At 44.2% G+C, this 16,518-nt stretch overlaps 1 protein-coding gene across 9 annotated transcripts in view; it reads right to left on the reverse strand.

Moving 5' to 3' along the window:
- The window catches only part of NRP1 (neuropilin 1), a 174,936-nt gene that overhangs the window by 93,791 nt on the left and 64,627 nt on the right, over positions 1–16,518 (reverse strand). For all 9 annotated transcript variants that reach the window (XM_047755603.1, XM_047755597.1, XM_047755598.1 and 6 more), the window contains 3 exons: positions 15,760–15,987; positions 9,202–9,357; positions 5,419–5,585 (listed from right to left, as the gene is read on the reverse strand). In XM_047755603.1, the coding sequence (XP_047611559.1) occupies positions 5,419–5,585; positions 9,202–9,357; positions 15,760–15,987 (551 nt within the window). The remainder of the gene's footprint in view (positions 1–5,418; positions 5,586–9,201; positions 9,358–15,759; positions 15,988–16,518) is intronic.

Below are 16,518 nucleotides of genomic sequence, written 5' to 3' on the forward strand. Positions count from 1 at the left end.
TTCAGATAACAGATTCTTCTGATCGGATAAACAACACACCTCCTTCTCGCCTAAAAGGTGATAAAAACCTGCCATGATGCTGTGTCACAAGGAATATTTTCAAGCATCCATGAGTTATTTCATACCATTTGGCACGTAAAAGATGTCCAGGTAGCCCCTTCTTAGTTTTTGAAATCAGGTCCATGCCTTTACATGATCTTTTGTCTCCATTCTTAGCAAGTTGTAACTCAGAATTCATTTTCAGAACGTGATAGAGCCACCATGGAGGTTGCTAGTAGCAACAGCTCCCAGCTCTGGGGGGCGGTGGGGGAGTCTGTGTGCGGTAAACTCTGAAGGACCCCCTGGCTATTGGCGGGACAGTTTCCTCTGGGATTCCTGAGGTCTTAAGATATCATCAGGACTTTCGTTTTGCTCTGAATACTTGGAATGAGACGATCTGCAGAGCTTACTGCATGTGACACAGCAGGAGGTGAAAAACTCACAATTCAGATGGCCAAAGAGCTTTGCCAATGACAGCCGCACCCTGGGCCAAGGTCACGTCTGACCACCAGCCAAGACTTGACGGCTCCCCTCGTGTCCAGTGACTGGCTTCCCAAGTCCCAGGAAGGAAGACCCCCGCAGTCCTGGGAGACTGACCCCCCGACAAGGTGCAGCTTTCCCCTGAATCGGGATTTGAGGAACTAGTTAACCTCTCGGGGCTTCAGCTTTCTTGAAGGAAGATGGGGATAACCAACTGCTGGTCCACTGAACTTACATTCTAAGGCCAAAATGGGATGTGTATGAAAAAGGGCTTTTAAGTAGGAAAAATGCTATAGAAACATAAGCTTCTGTGATTAGAACATGCCTTAAAAAGAATTTTAAAATCCTCAAAGCAATCTCAAGTCTGCTTGGATTTAACCAGCTCTGTGTTGACTCGCATGAGGACACCGATTTTCCTTCACCCTGTGTGTGTGTGTGTGTGTTTTGATTCCCTTTTGTGCTTCTTCTTATACCATGGTGTCTGCTTTCAAACTCCCCTTGGTTAGGACATGTGGAATATTATCCAAGAGATCTAAGGCAAAAGGAAAACATGGAAAGAAGCTTCCTTAGAAGGTAAGCATGAGCTCTTCTGGAACTTTCCTTCTCTCCTCATACCTCAGAATGACACCTTTATGAGAAAATGCAGTGGACAGAGAAGGGGCTTACTCATGTATTCTTACAGCTTCGGCCCATCTTCTCAAAGATCCCCTCTTTCTGTGGGCTTAATTCACAATGGACCAAACATAACAGGATGTGGTTGAGAAGCCAACTGCTTTCTGCTCGTCTGGAATAAGTGAAGGCACGAAAAATCTAGCATCATTTTTTTTTTCTCCAGAAAAAAACATTGCTACCAAATATGGAGATGAGCAGAGTTTCAGCCTGAGTTGGTCTGTCAAGTAATTCTATTTCTAAAGTCACTGGGGGGAGTGGTCATTGGTTAGTCCCTGATGCCATTTTTATTTATTTGAATCAACAAAGTTCATATCCCATCCAGTCATTATGTCTCTTTTTTTTTCTTGTCTCCTGGCATTTTAATCAGGGAAAAGTCACAGTTGTTTTGAGGAAAGTGCTCCCGAGAGCTTTAATTAAAGCCAGAAGGATAAATCTGTTTACAGTGTGGTGAACATGATCATTAATAAAACATTGAAATAATTAACGAATTAAATTCTGCTTTGTGTGTGAAGGGCTACATTAGGATTTAGGAGAACGTGTCTTCTGATCAGACACATAGTCCACACACTGAAGTTGCAGATCTGAAAAGAAAAATCCAAGGCTGCCTTTCTCTGAGACTTGGCTAGAGCTTGAATGGGGATGGCCACGTCACCCTCATTTTATAGGGAAAGACGCTCAGTTTCAATGAGGTGAATGGCTCGGGTTCTCATGATGTACTTGAAAATTAAGAATTTTTATAGTGCTCCTGACACACTGCATCTTTACTTGGAATCCTTGATTGTTTAACCAGAAACAAAAAGAAGATAAAGAGTAAATGAATCGTAAGACCAGCAGTTCTAGGACACAGACCAGAATGGAATAAGCTGAAAAAAACATGGGCAGATCTCACAGGGTGGTTAACTTGGCAATGGACAAGTCGGAGGTTTTCACTGCTCAGGATGGGAAGTGGCCTTAGGTGCAGGATGTGACCACGTGCAAAGGTCCAAGTTGGGACTTCCCTTCATCTTCCTTCTCCCTCACCCGCCTCTTGCCTGGGTCTTAAGCTTTCTGCCAGACCACAGATCCCACAGGAAGGACCAAGGTGGATGTCCGCATCGGCGGTTAATGATGCATTGTTTTTTCATGTCACTCGGTAATTTCCCAGAGAAAACAATTGAACCAAAGACTGTTCCTGTCTTGAAGGAGCGTAGCTTCCAGGGCTGCCTTATTAATTTAACACATGCAAGTGTTTGTCCTTGTTGCTACAGCAACATGTTTTGTGGGGTACATTTCATACAAAATGTGACAAAGCCGAAAAAGAAAACACACGCCATCCGCATTCTGGATGTGCATATAAATAGGACTGTCTGGGTGCGAGAACGTTCCTGGGATTGGAGGTTTGCGCTTCTTGCCCTCAGCCTCCCTTACGCTGTGCTAGTGGGTTAATTTATAAAACATCTATCCAATGAAAATAATAAGCCAGCCACTTCTAAGGAGTTTTAGAAAGGCTGGAAACACCTGAAATTATTCACAATCAGGTGATGCGGTGACGCTAAGAGCGCCTGCCGTGTACACAGACGCAACAAGCATGGAAACGAGCCCACTGAGCTCTCACAGGAGAAAAGGTCATTTTCCCTCCAGGTGAACTAATGCTGAGCTCCTGACATTCACCTCCCAGAGAGGCAGAGGACCCAGGGCTCCACGTTCTTGGTGGTTTAGAAACTGGAAGCCCCGACTCATCCCCACCTGAACCTTCTCAGCACAAGAAGAGTATAAAGGGAGGTGACTGATGTGTCACCATATATACCTGAACTTACAGACATGGTGATTCAGGATAGAGGCAAAGCCCACTGAAGTGTAAAGAAGCAGGTTTTGGAGGTCGACAGACCCTACTTCCAAGCCTGATCACAGTGACCTTGGGCATTTGCTCATCCCTCTGAACCACAGGATCCTCATTTTATTTTTTTCTTTTTAGGGCCGCATCTGTGGCATATGGAGGTTCACAGGTTAGGGGTGGAATCAGAGCTACAGCTGCCAGCCTACACCACAGCCACAGCAACTTCAGATCTGAACCTCATCCTTGACCTATACCACAGCTCACGGCAATGCAGATCCTTAACCCACTGAGCAGGGCCAGGGATCGAACCTGCGTCCTCATGAATACTAATCGGGTTTGTAACCCACTGAGCCACAAAACTCTGTGGGTCCTCATTTTAAAAAGAAGGATAACTGTGTCTCCACAGGAATGCTGCGAGGATTAAATACAAACATGTCAAGTACTCCGCAGAAGTCAGGGAGCATAGTAAACACGCAGTGAGTGGCAACTATCCCAAGAGTGACACAATTGTCACTCGTGTTGTCCACCAAATATTACTAGCTGTCCTCCTTCCCGCATGGGTGCCATTGCTGCCCCTCAGAGGGTAAGTGTGGCTGTGGGATGCGCTTTGGAAATGTATTTTGTTAGGTGCTCTCTGATGGGGCCTCAAGAACCAGCTTGCTGGCTATGGTCCCTTCCCTCCCTGTTGTGGTGACAGGCGACGTTTCAGATGGTGGCGGCTACTCTCTCCAAATGGGTCCTGGTATATGAAGATGTGGGGCAGATCCCCTGCCAGCCAGAGATGGGAGGTGGAATGAGGTAATCCTTCTCGTTTGGGGGGTTTTGGTTACTTAGCTTCTCCTGACTCTTCTTTGATAGAAAGAGTTGGAGCATTTGAGATTTTTCTTCTGGGGCCATCTCAGATGGCTCCCGACTCCTGAGAGTGACGGACACCCATTCCTGTTGACAAATGCTCTGGGAAAGCCTGTTTTGTCTCCATGCTTCTACTGACACAGAATTTCTTGCACAAAAGAATTGCTACCATTGCATTTTCAGAACACTTGCGAGACCACTGTCCTTAAGTTATTGAGTGTTCTTCATATCACCAAGAACACGCCCGCATTACCATGCAAACATGCTTAGCACTGCAAAATGCAAGCTCCCCTCCAGAGGCGCGTCTGTCAATCATAACAAACAGCTTGTGGCGATGGGGATGGGGACAGGGAAGTCCCCAAGAGCTATTTGGAAGAAGCAAGTCCATTTCATTTCTGACTTATATTCTAGAGCGCGACTCAGCAATCCCAGGGTAAAAGCTTCTCCTTTTCTTACCCTCTACGCGTTTCTCAGTGTTATCATTTCGAGGTTAGTGTGAGTTCAGGCTCCTGAAATAGGCCATTTCACTTTAAGTGTATGTTAAACTAATATTGACCTTTCCAAAGTAAAACAAAATCTGGTATTTGTGCTCCAAAGACTGAAACAGCCATAGATGTAGAAAGTAGGGGATTAATCATCTTGGGTTTTTTCCTTGCTCAGAAATTCTCCCTGGGAATTAGTCATTTTTATATATCCAGCAATGAATGCAAGACAGGCTCTGCCTACTCTCTTGAAAAGGAAGTCTGGATCCTTCAGCAAATAATGCTGGATAATTTGCCCATGGTTTAACCCACACAGCCAGATATGATGTTTCATTTGAAAATGGTGAAAAAGTCAAGAACGTGAACATCAGGTCTTGGGTGGGAGGAGCCAGACATCAAGCTCGGGCAAGTTTAGGCTTTGGGAGTTTGTGCCAGGGATGAGCTGGGAGGTGAGTCCGGTGGGGGTGCAAAGCAGGGGAGTGGAAGGGGGATGATAGGAAAGGAGTATCAGGGCAAAGCGGGGAAAGCAGGACCAACAGGACTGTTCAAGATAGAGGTGCGAACATTTCATGTGTGTGTGCCTGTATGTGAGCCACCGAGACCAGTGCCCTCAAATAAACCACTTTGAGGGCACGTGCTTAGGGACCCGTGTGGGAAAGTTAACTTCTGTCTTGAACAAACAAACAAGCAAAACGCCTTAAAAAAAAACCCAGTGATTTCATGCACACCTGCAAGTAGAGTTAACATATTTCATCAAAGAAATAAACATCTGTTGAAGTAGGAAGCACATCCAGAGAAAATATGTAGCCGTTGGGGAAGTTCACATCTTTCAGTTGTGACCCACGTAAGACATCCGTGCTCAGATTCTGGAAGAGTCAGATGTGAGTCTCTGAGATGTGGGTTTTCAGGGACATCATTTGGGTCTGCTTTTCTCTGATCCCATGAATTCTGCAGCGTGATCACACTTGGTGCCCTCCTGCCTTTTTCATGTGAAGGCCTTTGTCAAGGCAGGCTTCTTTTCAATGACCTTTTCAGATGACCCAAACCTTTGCCCCACCGCAATGTGCTAATTCTTACCTGGATCCACTCTCTGTAGGAATCCTCTCCAGGAGTCCACCCGTTCTCGGGGTAGTGCAGACGAGAGCGCTCTGCGGACCAGTTGGTGCTATACTGGGAGGAGGCTGTGATCTGATCAGAGTGAATCTCTCCTGACTCCATGCCCAGAGCTTCCATACACTTGAAGTCTGAAGAGAAAAAAAAATGTGACCTGAAGTCATCAAAACATAGGGACCTAGGATGCATATTTCCTTTTTTGATCTGGAACACTAGAAAGTTCATTTTGATGTTCACACAAAGTCTTGCAAAAAATGACAGCATGTGTGGTATACATACAGAATGGCATATTACTCAGCCATAAAAGAGAATGAAAGGGAGTTCCCGTCGTGGCGCAGTGGTTAACGAATCCGACTAGGAACCATGAGGTTGAGGGTTCGATCCCTGCCCTTGCTCATTGGGTTAACAATCCGGCGTTGCCGTGAGCTGTGGTGTAGGTCACAGACTTGGCTTGGCTCCTGAGTTGCTGTGGCTGTGGCGCAGGCCGGCATCTGTAGCTCCGATTGGACCCCTAGCCTGGGAATCTCCATATGCCATGGGAGCGGCCCAAGAAATAGCAAAAAAAGACCAAAAAAAAAGAGAATGAAAGAATGCCATTTGCAGCAACATGGATGGACCTAGAGATGATCATACCAAGTCAGACAAAGACAAATATCATATGACATCACTTACTTGTGGAATCTGAAAAAAATATGATGCAAATGAACTTATTTACAACACAGAAACAGATTCAAACACATAGAAAACAAACTTAAGGTTACCAAAGGGGATATCGGGGGTGGGAGGGAGGGGAGGAGAGATAAGTCAGGAGTTTGAGATTAACATATACACTGAAATAGGTAAACAATAAGGACCTATTGTATAATATCTTGTAATAACTTATAATGTAAAAGAATCTGAAAAAGAATATATATAAATATATATAAAAACTGAATCACTTTTCTGTACACTTGAAACTAACATAACATTCTAAATTACACTTCAACTAAAACGACTTAAATTTTAAAAAGATGGGAGTTCCCGTCGTGGCGCAGTGGTTAACAAATCCGACTAGGAACCATGAGGTTGCCGGTTCGGTCCCTGCCCTTGCTCAGTGGGGTAACGATCCGGCGTTGCCGTGAGCTGTGGTGTAGGTTGCAGACGCGGCTCAGATCCCGCGTTGCTGTGGCTCTGGCCTGGGCCAGTGACTACAGCTCTGATCGGACCCCTAGCCTGGGAACCTCCATATGCCGCAGGAGCGGCCCAAGAAATAGCAAAAAGACAAAACAAACAAACAAAAAAAATTTTTAAAAAGATGACTGCAAAGGACTTATTGGATTGTAGCATCGATTAAGTACAGTTTTATGGTAAGAACTCTTAAAAGTAAGGCTATGAAGATCTCCTAATTGATAAGTTATTTTTCCAACTTGACTGAGGTTGACATAAATGCTATGAAAAAATTTTTAGGAAATGATGGAAATTCTGATTTTTATTTTAATTAAACAATTTTTTTATTTTTTATTTTTGTCTTTTGTCTTTTTAGGGCTGCAGGGAGGTATACGGAGGCTCCCAGGCCAGGGGTCTAATGAGAGCTGTAACTGACAGCCTACACTACAGCCATAGCCACAGCCACGGCAGATCTGAGCCGCATCTGTGACCTACACCACAGCTCACAGCAACGCCAGATCCTTAACCCACTGAGCAGGTCAGAGATCGAACCCGCAACTTCATGGTTCCTAGTCGGATTCATTTCCTCTGTGCCATGAGGGGAACTCAGGAAATTCTGGTTTATTTTCAAAGTGGAATGTATGCAGATACATGGTAATTTATTATTATTTTTTTAAATTTTATTTTGCTTTTTAGGGCCACACCCATGGCATACGGAAGTTCCCCGGCTAGGGGCTGAATCAGAGCCGCAGCCACAGCAACACAGGACCCTTAACGCACTGAGCGAGGCCGGGGATTGAACCTGCATCCTCATGGATCCTAGTTGGGTTTGTTAACCGCTGAGCCACAAAGGGGACTCCCAAAAGTTAATTTACACAAAATTTTACTATTCCCTCTAACATCTAATACAAGTAAAAAAGACTCTGTCCATTTACAGCCTGAGGTAGACCTTAACCCCCTGTCTGATTCCTTGCAGTCAACACCCAGGCCACCCCTCTAGGACTCCCTTTGCTCTCTCACCCCCTCCTGGCCATGGTTACTAACACCGTTAGTTTATTTTATTAAAAACACAAGTGTATCCGTCAGGGGCAAACTGCAGTCTCAGAGGGCTCCAAAGAGCACCACGGTTTTACCCCTAAACAGTCATGTTTGCAGTGATGATCCTGAATCATAAAAACATATCCCACCAGCCTTATATACTCAGCAAACAATGAAATACAATCTATGATACTGGGAAGGGAATAACCAATTTTGGGAAAATGTGAATTCAAAGATTCAAAGCACTGAAGTGCAAAAAAAAACCTTTAGAGATTAAATAGAAGAGTCTCAACCATCCAGAAAAATCTCAACTAATCAAACTTTCACATTTTCTGAATTTTCTATCATCACTAATAACATTAATGACATAAAAGGTTTTCTTCCACCGGTTTCATACTTTTAAGCTTAGGTTTGTTATTTGTAATATAAAATAGGCATGAAAAGATATGAACTTATCAATTGACTAAATTAAGTACCAATGAGGTTTTGAAGTTTTTTTGGTTTTTGATATTTTTGTGTTGCTGCTTCTTTTTTTTTTTTTTTTTTTCAGGGCCACAGAGACATATAGAAGTTCCCAGGCTAGGGGCTGAATCAGAGCTGCAGTCACCAGGCTACACCACAGCCACAGCAACACAGGATCCTCAACCCACTGAGCAAGGCCAGGGATCGAATCCGCATCCTCATGGATACTAGCTGGGTTCATTACCACTGACCCACAATGGGAACTCCCAGGTTTTGAAGTTTAATTGGACTTTTTGTTTTCTAGTAAGATTTGGTAGTTAAGATACCAGCCTAGCTGCGGAACAGGTCTGCAAATTCCCCTTGCCTTCTCCCTAAGCCACTCTTACAACCTGGTTGCTAAAATTGATGAAACACAATGTATTCGTTGTTTTTTTCAGGATTTCACCGCCGCCGCCCCCCTCCTGCCTTAGGACCTTAAAAGAGCTGGAGACCACAGAAACTCTGAGGAAGTGCTGAGTTAGTTGAATAGTTTAATAAGATACAAAAATATATTACTTTTTTTAACGGAAAGTTTTAACAGAAATTAATAATGCTTCTTTGACATGAATATCCACTTTTATTCATGTAAGGGGAAAAAAAACCCATCTCCCGCCAGGGTCTCCCCAGACCAAACCTCTGAGCACCATGCATGTTACCTGCCCGCCCATCACTGAACTTAACTATGCTGATCAGCAGCAGTTTTGTCATCCAGGATGGATGCCTGTTCTTTCCAGCCTCTCAGCCCAATACACCCTGGAGGGTGCCAGGCAAGTGGTCCGGCCATATTTCATTGTTCCAAGGCACAATTTTGCCACTTACCACTTTTTCTCCCAAAATTTTCAGAGGCTTACAAGCCACTTTCCAGGATATAATTTTCTCAAGGAAGCACCCCTCCCAATAGTTCTTCCTATTGAAATGCATAAAAACCATTTAAAAGAGAAAAAGAAACACTTGACTGTCGGATTCACAAAATGTGTCTTTAGTGTTTCCTGTGGCCGCAGATATCTGAGGAGAAATAATGAGTATTTACCGCAGGGCTTTGCAAGATGAACACACACTGACCTTCTGAAACACTGCTTTGCAAGACACTGTAGTTTGCCGAGAAGCCTTCTTTGGCTATGGCGCTGTCCGTGTAGAAAACCATGGACAGGATGCCGGATGAGGAGCGGACTCGACCTGGTGTCTTCTGCCCACAGTAGCGCCCAATATGGGGACCAACTGGAGAGGGAGAAATGCAGAGACCGTGAAAACACCTTCCCTTCTGCAGCAGATGCAAGCATAACCATTTGCAAACATGGGGCCCAGTGGAACCCAGAAGTGTTTTCTTACCCAAAGCAAGTCTTCCCTGGTTAATTGGTTGGCTGTGAACATATTGGATGGGGTTTGCGGAGAGGATTTCCAAGTGAGCTCAGAAGGTCAATGACAGGCCTAACCGTGTTCCCCAGTGAGCAGGACTGTTTTCGGGAACAAAATTGAAATACTTGCTTCAATGGCAAAGGAGATTTGGGCCGTGAAGTGCACTCCAGCATTCACTTCCAGGACCACACGGTACACACCGCCCAGCACCCAGAAACTCCAGCTAGGCTGTCGTCACCCACTGGGGGCTCTTGCAGTCACCTGTCCTCACTGCCCCCCACCCTTTCCCCCACCTGGGGAAGGTCTATGGCTCGGAACCTGGTCCCATAGCACCGGCGCAGTGCCCAGGTCTGCCTCAGCCCTGGGTAATGCCCACTTCCTTCCTCTTTCCATCTTGTAGTCCTGGAGCCTGGTTGTGATAAACATCACAGACTGAGACAAAGGACAGTGGCTCATTTCCCACTCAGGGCTGGATCTGAAGACTGATTAATAATTGTAACAATTAAAATACCTAGAAACTATAGATACTGATCATTTACATATAATGGCAAACCGTAATCAAAACAAAAGAAAGTGTGTCTGACTTCTGTCTCAGTTTTTTTTAATCTCTGAAACCTAAGAGAGGTTATCTGCACGGCTCTTGGGTCCAGTGGCCAAGAGTGGGACCCAAAGCAGCCACCTGACTGCTCACCGGGAAACAAACAGTAGTCGTGGCCGAGAGAGACTGGAGACACTGATGAATCTGTCAGCAAGTCAAAGAGCTCTTTGGCTTAAAGCGGCCATCCCTTTGCTAAAGAGATTTCAGACCAACCTTGGCAATGACCCACTGTAAGCTGCCTTATAGACAGGGCAGAAGCCCTCTGGGCTTAGAGAACCTTTCCATTTCTGTCCAGATTAGTAGCAAGACAAAATATATATATATATATATATATATATATATATATATACACACACACATATACATATACATATATGTATATATCCCGTTTCTCTGTGTTTCTTTCATTGCACATATGGTAGAAAGATACCAGATGGTTTGGGCTTAGAAGGACAATCCGGTGTGGACTGTTTGCCCTCCAAGAAATCCATGGTTCTGTGCATTTCCACTAAGAGTTACTGCTTTGTTCAAGGGGGCCCAGGAGGGGGACCTTTCTCTGGAGGGGTAGGCCTTCAGCAGGAAGGTGGTGGCCCAAGGCCTGCGTGTACCCCCTGGCTGCAGAAGGCAGAGGGCTGGGAGAAGTTTCCAGCGTGGTTGAGAAAGTGAGGCTCATGAGAACGGGCCTCCCCGGAGCCCCATGTGTCAGCTGAGTTCCTGGCGGGTAGCCGGCTAAGCACCCTGATTTTAAGAGTGCTTATATCCTGGGCTAACCGTTTTGAGTTCTTGGCTAACTTGCTTTAAAAAAAAAAAAAAAAGGAAAGAAACTGAACCAAAGTGATTTACTATTTGGCTTAATGCAAAATGGTAACTCTGAATATCTGATAGCTTCGCTGTGCCCGCAAAGTAATGGAAGTGAAGGAATTCAAGGAGGCCTCTCTCTACTGCCACCCCCCATGCTCCAGGCCAGCCCCCAAACACGTGTGTGTCCTCGGAGAAGAGGACAAGGAGGCTGCCCACGTAGGGGATGGATACACGTGAGTCACAGGGCGCCACATGGTTGTGGACAGTGGTTCTGCAGCCTGGTGGGGGCAAGTGAGATTCGGTTTCCTAGTTGGCAAAAGACAGCACATCAGAAGAGGGAACTCACTGCTTTCTGTCTCTCTCAAGCTTTAATCCTGGCCTTAGGTTCTCCTACAAACGCTAGCTCTTTGCTTCTAAGTTGTCGTCATTCTGAACAGGGCCCTGTCACCAGTTTACCCCTTTTCTCCCTCTGGCTGGAGCACATGCGTGAAAATATCTCACTGGAGCCCTAAACTCAGCTTCTTTCTTCAAAAAGACTCTCGCCTCTGGTCTGCAGTCTTAATGGGAGGCTTAGCATCTATTCCCCTCATTTAAATTCCAATATTGTGGTTTCATAACTCTCTTTTTCTTTGGTTTGTGGGCAAACTTTTACAGCCTTCATCCTCGAGGTCATTCTCTGATGGCCACAGCCACTGACCTTACCAAGAATACAAGCGGATGAGGGCAGCTGCTGTCACCCCCACACCAGCTCTGGCTGCCCCCCACCCCTCCACTGCCACCCAATTCCTTTGGGGAGGGCGGGAGGGGGAGTCTCTTTGAAAGAGCAGACAGAAGAGAACTTGTCTGGGGCAGACTCATAATTTAGAGAGTCTCCATGACTCATTGGTTTATAATGTCGAAGACAGGCCGGGTAAATCTGCCTTCTGTCCTTTCGAACACTGCCCCCGGACAGCCTCCTGCAACTCAACTGCAGGAGCCCTCAAGATATGAGAGTGAAAGGCTTTCTCGACTCTAATACAAAGAAGTATTGAATTTTCCTGAACAACAGCGAGACCTCGGCCCAGCAAGCTAATGCAATATTGATCCGAGCCAGAGTGGCTGAAGGACCCTGAGCTGTCTTGTGTGCGGGCCCATTTGTGTATTTACACCATCAGTGGCTATGGGGTTCCCCACTTCCGTTGTGGGAGAGCCAAAGGCCAGGGAGATGAATGCAAATGGTCACAAAAACAGAAGGAGAATTCAAAAATGGAATGATTGGAGAATTTAAGCAGTGTGAGCTAAAGCTCCCTCTTGGGGGAGAGCAGGCCTGCAGTGAACATAGCTTCCTGGGTGTGAAGGCCACACAGCATTTGTGCTGCTTGAAAGCTATACCTGCGACAGGAAATGGCAGAACCCTATTCTTTGAATTTTCCCACTAATCCCTCCATTAATTATAACCCTAGCTCCGAGTCATAATTTGGCTTTCTGCCATCTTTTTATGGGAAAAAGGGGCAATGATCTACTATAACGAGGTATTTCTAAAATGAGGTATTTTGAATAAATAAACAAGAAAGGAGATCATTTCAGTAAGATACACAATAGGCCATTATACTTTCTTAGAGTAAATTTTGGTGGAGAATATCTGGACTTTGCATTTTTTTCCCAGAAAAATGAAGTTGCACATTTCTGTCATTTATAGTTTAGAATGTTTATATCCTTTATATTTGATATTTATATCACTTATGCTTTGTATTTCTATTTTAGGAGGTTAATTTTAATGTAAAAGGGAATAAAGACCAAAGAGAACTCAATCCAGGTTATAGGAAGCTTATTCCTAAAATTTTTGGTAACTTTGGGAGTGAGCTCTTTCTCCAGCCTGGCTGGAGGGCTGGCTTCATCTGCATCCACGTGGGGTGACCTAGGCATTCATGTTTGGCTCCGTAACTCAACATAAGCCTTTGCAAGCATGCTTAGCTCGTGGCTCTCAAACCATATGTAAACTTCCACCAATGACTCCAGAATGGCTACTTGTGAATCCATGGCGCTTCAAGGATAGCTGGAGATGCGGGGTTCGCCACGTGTGTGCCTTGGATTGTGAGTTTGGGGAGCACGCTGCTTCTCTTCAAAGTCAGTCTGAATCAATGGGTGGCTTTCAATTACTTAGTCATATAACTCAATGTTTATGATAAAATCATAAAATCACTTGATAGTTAAAAGCCTTCAGCACCTCTGGTTGTTGTTTTTGGAAACCATATCAAAGACTAAAAGCGAGGAATTTGCTGGCGAGGAATTGAATGTGTTGAACTACCATAACAAAAATGTTTCTAGTGCCATGGGAAAAAAAAAAAAAAATCCAGGAGGACCCAGTCTCTCATTTTGCCTCAAATCTCTTTTTCTCATTTTTTTTGCCTAAAATTGAGAGAGCTGGGATGTCCACCGACGAATGTATGATCACGTTTTTCATATTCCAAAGCCAGTTTTCTCTGGGAGTGAGTCAAATGCACCATAGTTTAAAACATGGGTGAATTGCAAGCCTGACAACGCTTCTTGTTAATCGTTCTTTGCTTCAACTCAGTAATTTTCTAGAGCCAGAAAATTACTACTTTGGAAAACCCTTGACACTAATGACAATGTGCTCCTTTCTACATAAGTTGGTTGATTGGACCTTCTTTTCAGATGTCAATTTAAATGTAAGTTCTAGAAAGGAAGGCTGCAAATTTGGGCTATGAACAAATAAACCCATTATTAAATGTTCCAACTATTATTACAATACTATTATAATATGGTTTTCCTAATTAGTGGATTGAACACTTGGAAATCAATCAGTGTTCTGTTTGGGCAAATCTCATTACTTAATGAAGGAGTTTCGATAAGATCATCATAACTCTATTTATATGGCAAAAAAGCAGGGAAGAGGCCATACTAATGATAAATCACCCATTTGCTCCAATGACAACATAAGCTTTCTCTAAACCCAGATTTTCTCCAGTGCTGTTTACTGATGAGGAACATACCTAAATTGAATTACACCGATCATTTTAATGTCATTTCAAAGACAGAGCCAATCTCTTTTTCCATTATACTAGCTCTTCTTTTACGATTTACTTAAATATCCTTTCCTCCATCTTGATAATAATATCTGATTATTTTATCGATGGCTCTAAATCTCTAACTGCCTGATTCATAAGAACTTCCAAGCTTCACTTTCTGATCTGTGTGGAGTATGTTCTCCAGAGAAATCTTACTCTTACACCAGACTAAACACAAAACAAGCAATGCAGCTGCAACAAATTATTTGATATTATCTCCCTCTGTTCAGAATTCAAGTGTGTGTTTTTGCCATTCACCTTCTAATTCACAAGGACTGAAATGGAAAATGTTCATTTAGCTCACTGGCCACATGGCTATCTCACTGGCTTCCTTCAAATCTTTGCTCAAACATCTCTTCCTTAATAAGACCTGATCTGACCACCCTACTTAAAATCCACACAGGAGTTCCCACTGTGGCTCAGTGGTAATGAACCCCACCACTATCCATGAGGATGTGGCTTCGATCCCTGCCTTGCTCAGTGGGTTAAGGATCCAGTGTTGCCATGAGCTGTGTTGCCATGTGCCATGAGTTCAGATCCAGTACTGCTGTTGCTGTGGCTGTGGCATAGGCCGGCAGCTACAGCTCCAATTCGACCCTTGGCCTGAGGACTTCCATATGCTGAATCAGAGCTGCAGCTGCCAGCCTAGGTCGCAGCCACAGAAATGCAGATCTGAGCCATGTCTGCAACCTACACCACAGCTCAAGGCAACACCAGATCCTTAACTCACTGAGCAAGGCCAGGGATCGAACCCTCATCCTCATAGGTTACTAGTTGGGTTCGTTAACCACTGAGCCACATCGGGAACTCCCTGGACAGTGAATTTAGATGACATGAACAATGTATACGAAGGACGTACTGAGGCCATTTGAATTGCCGAAGAGAAAAATTCCCTAGAGAGCAAAGAATCCATCTAAATGAGGAACGTCACATGCTCACCTTCCTTTCCAAAATTTCTAATTGTTTTGGTAGCATAATGGATGCATATTTCACCAGTAAAATTTTAGCAGGTACTTAACCTCTCTGGTCCTTAGTCTTTGCATTTGCAAAATGAATGGTTTGATTTAACTGATGTCAGCTCATCCTCTGATGAGCTTATGAATTAATGACCACTAGGCGAGGCCATAAAATGAGCAAAATACTTTAGCCAGGAAAACCATGGGTCGGCCCCAATTATGTCACAAAAATAGCTATGAGGCCTTGTGTAGTCTTCTATTGCCTCCGTTTCCTTACCTATAACATGAAGGAATTACACTAGAAAATTGCAAAGTCTTGAGAGGAGGGATAAATTAGGAGTTGAGGGTTAACATATACACACTCCTAGGTGTGAAACAGGTAACCAAGAAGAATCGACTATACAACACAGGGAACGGTACTCAATACTCTCTAATAACCTATAAGGGCAAAGAACCTGAACAAGAAAAAATATGTATCTACATACGTATACGGGTAAGTGTGGGAAGCCTGACAGAGATTCTCATGTTGATAGGAGTGAGAATTTACTGTTCTTGAGAAGTTTATAATCAGACAATGAGATAAACCTAAAGGTTTGAGGGCACTGTGCTATCTACCCACTGCCACAATAAAGTGGTGTTAACAACCCCTCTCTTCCCCCAAAAAAGAAAATCACTACTTTTTTTTGGATTCAAATATTTTATGGCTTTCCTGTTTTGCCTCCTCCTTTTGAACTATTTTTTAAAAAGTGATGCAGGTGGCATAGTGCTTTTAAGAGGGTCCCAGGACCCCACCCCCACCCCAGATCCTTCCCTTTTGGGGATGTTTCCCTGTCTTTCTTACCATCGGGGAATCCATCCCAGATTTCTAGCCTGTCATAGCGACAGAACATCCCCCCTGGGGGATTCGAGTCTGGCTCCAGGTCAAAGCTTTCGAATTCCAGGATAATCTCCGACATCTTTGGTGCAAAGATAATATAAGTGCATTCTAGGCTGTTGGGGTATTTTTCAGGGAATCCGGGGGACTTGATCACGCCACTTGGTGTCGTGTAGTTCTGGGAACATTCAGGACCTGCGAGTTAAAGCAAAAAGGAGCAAAGTGAGAACTCCACTTAAAGGACCTTACCTAGAAATAACCTGAGCAAAGACAGTTTCTCTGCCAAATAAAGGCCCATCATTAGAATCACTGTCCTCATCACTCATTACTCAGACCTTTTCACAGCGGTGATAGGGAGGAAAAGTCATGTTCAGATTCACTGTGTTCACCTTAGTTTTCCATTTGTGTGGAGCAATTTAAAAACTTCTGCTGTTGCAGAGGAAAAAAAAAATGACACATACAAAATCATGTGGGAACAATGAATGAGTAAGCTACAGAAATCTCGACAGAGCCCTAGAGAAATAATTATAGCCCCTTCAAGCTTAAATCTTTAAATCTTGAGGCTGACAGCCCTTTATTGGTGAAATATAACATTTACAAAGGCGAGGGGAGAGAACTCAGTGGAGGGAGCTGGGGTTTCAGATTCCGACACCAGCGACTCAGTAACTCGGCCAGATGTGACCTCTGCCTCTTTGACAAACTAAACGTGAAAGGTGATTCGTACAT

This window comes from Phacochoerus africanus, chromosome 12 (assembly GCF_016906955.1).
Source record: "Phacochoerus africanus isolate WHEZ1 chromosome 12, ROS_Pafr_v1, whole genome shotgun sequence".
NCBI lineage: Eukaryota > Metazoa > Chordata > Mammalia > Artiodactyla > Suidae > Phacochoerus > Phacochoerus africanus.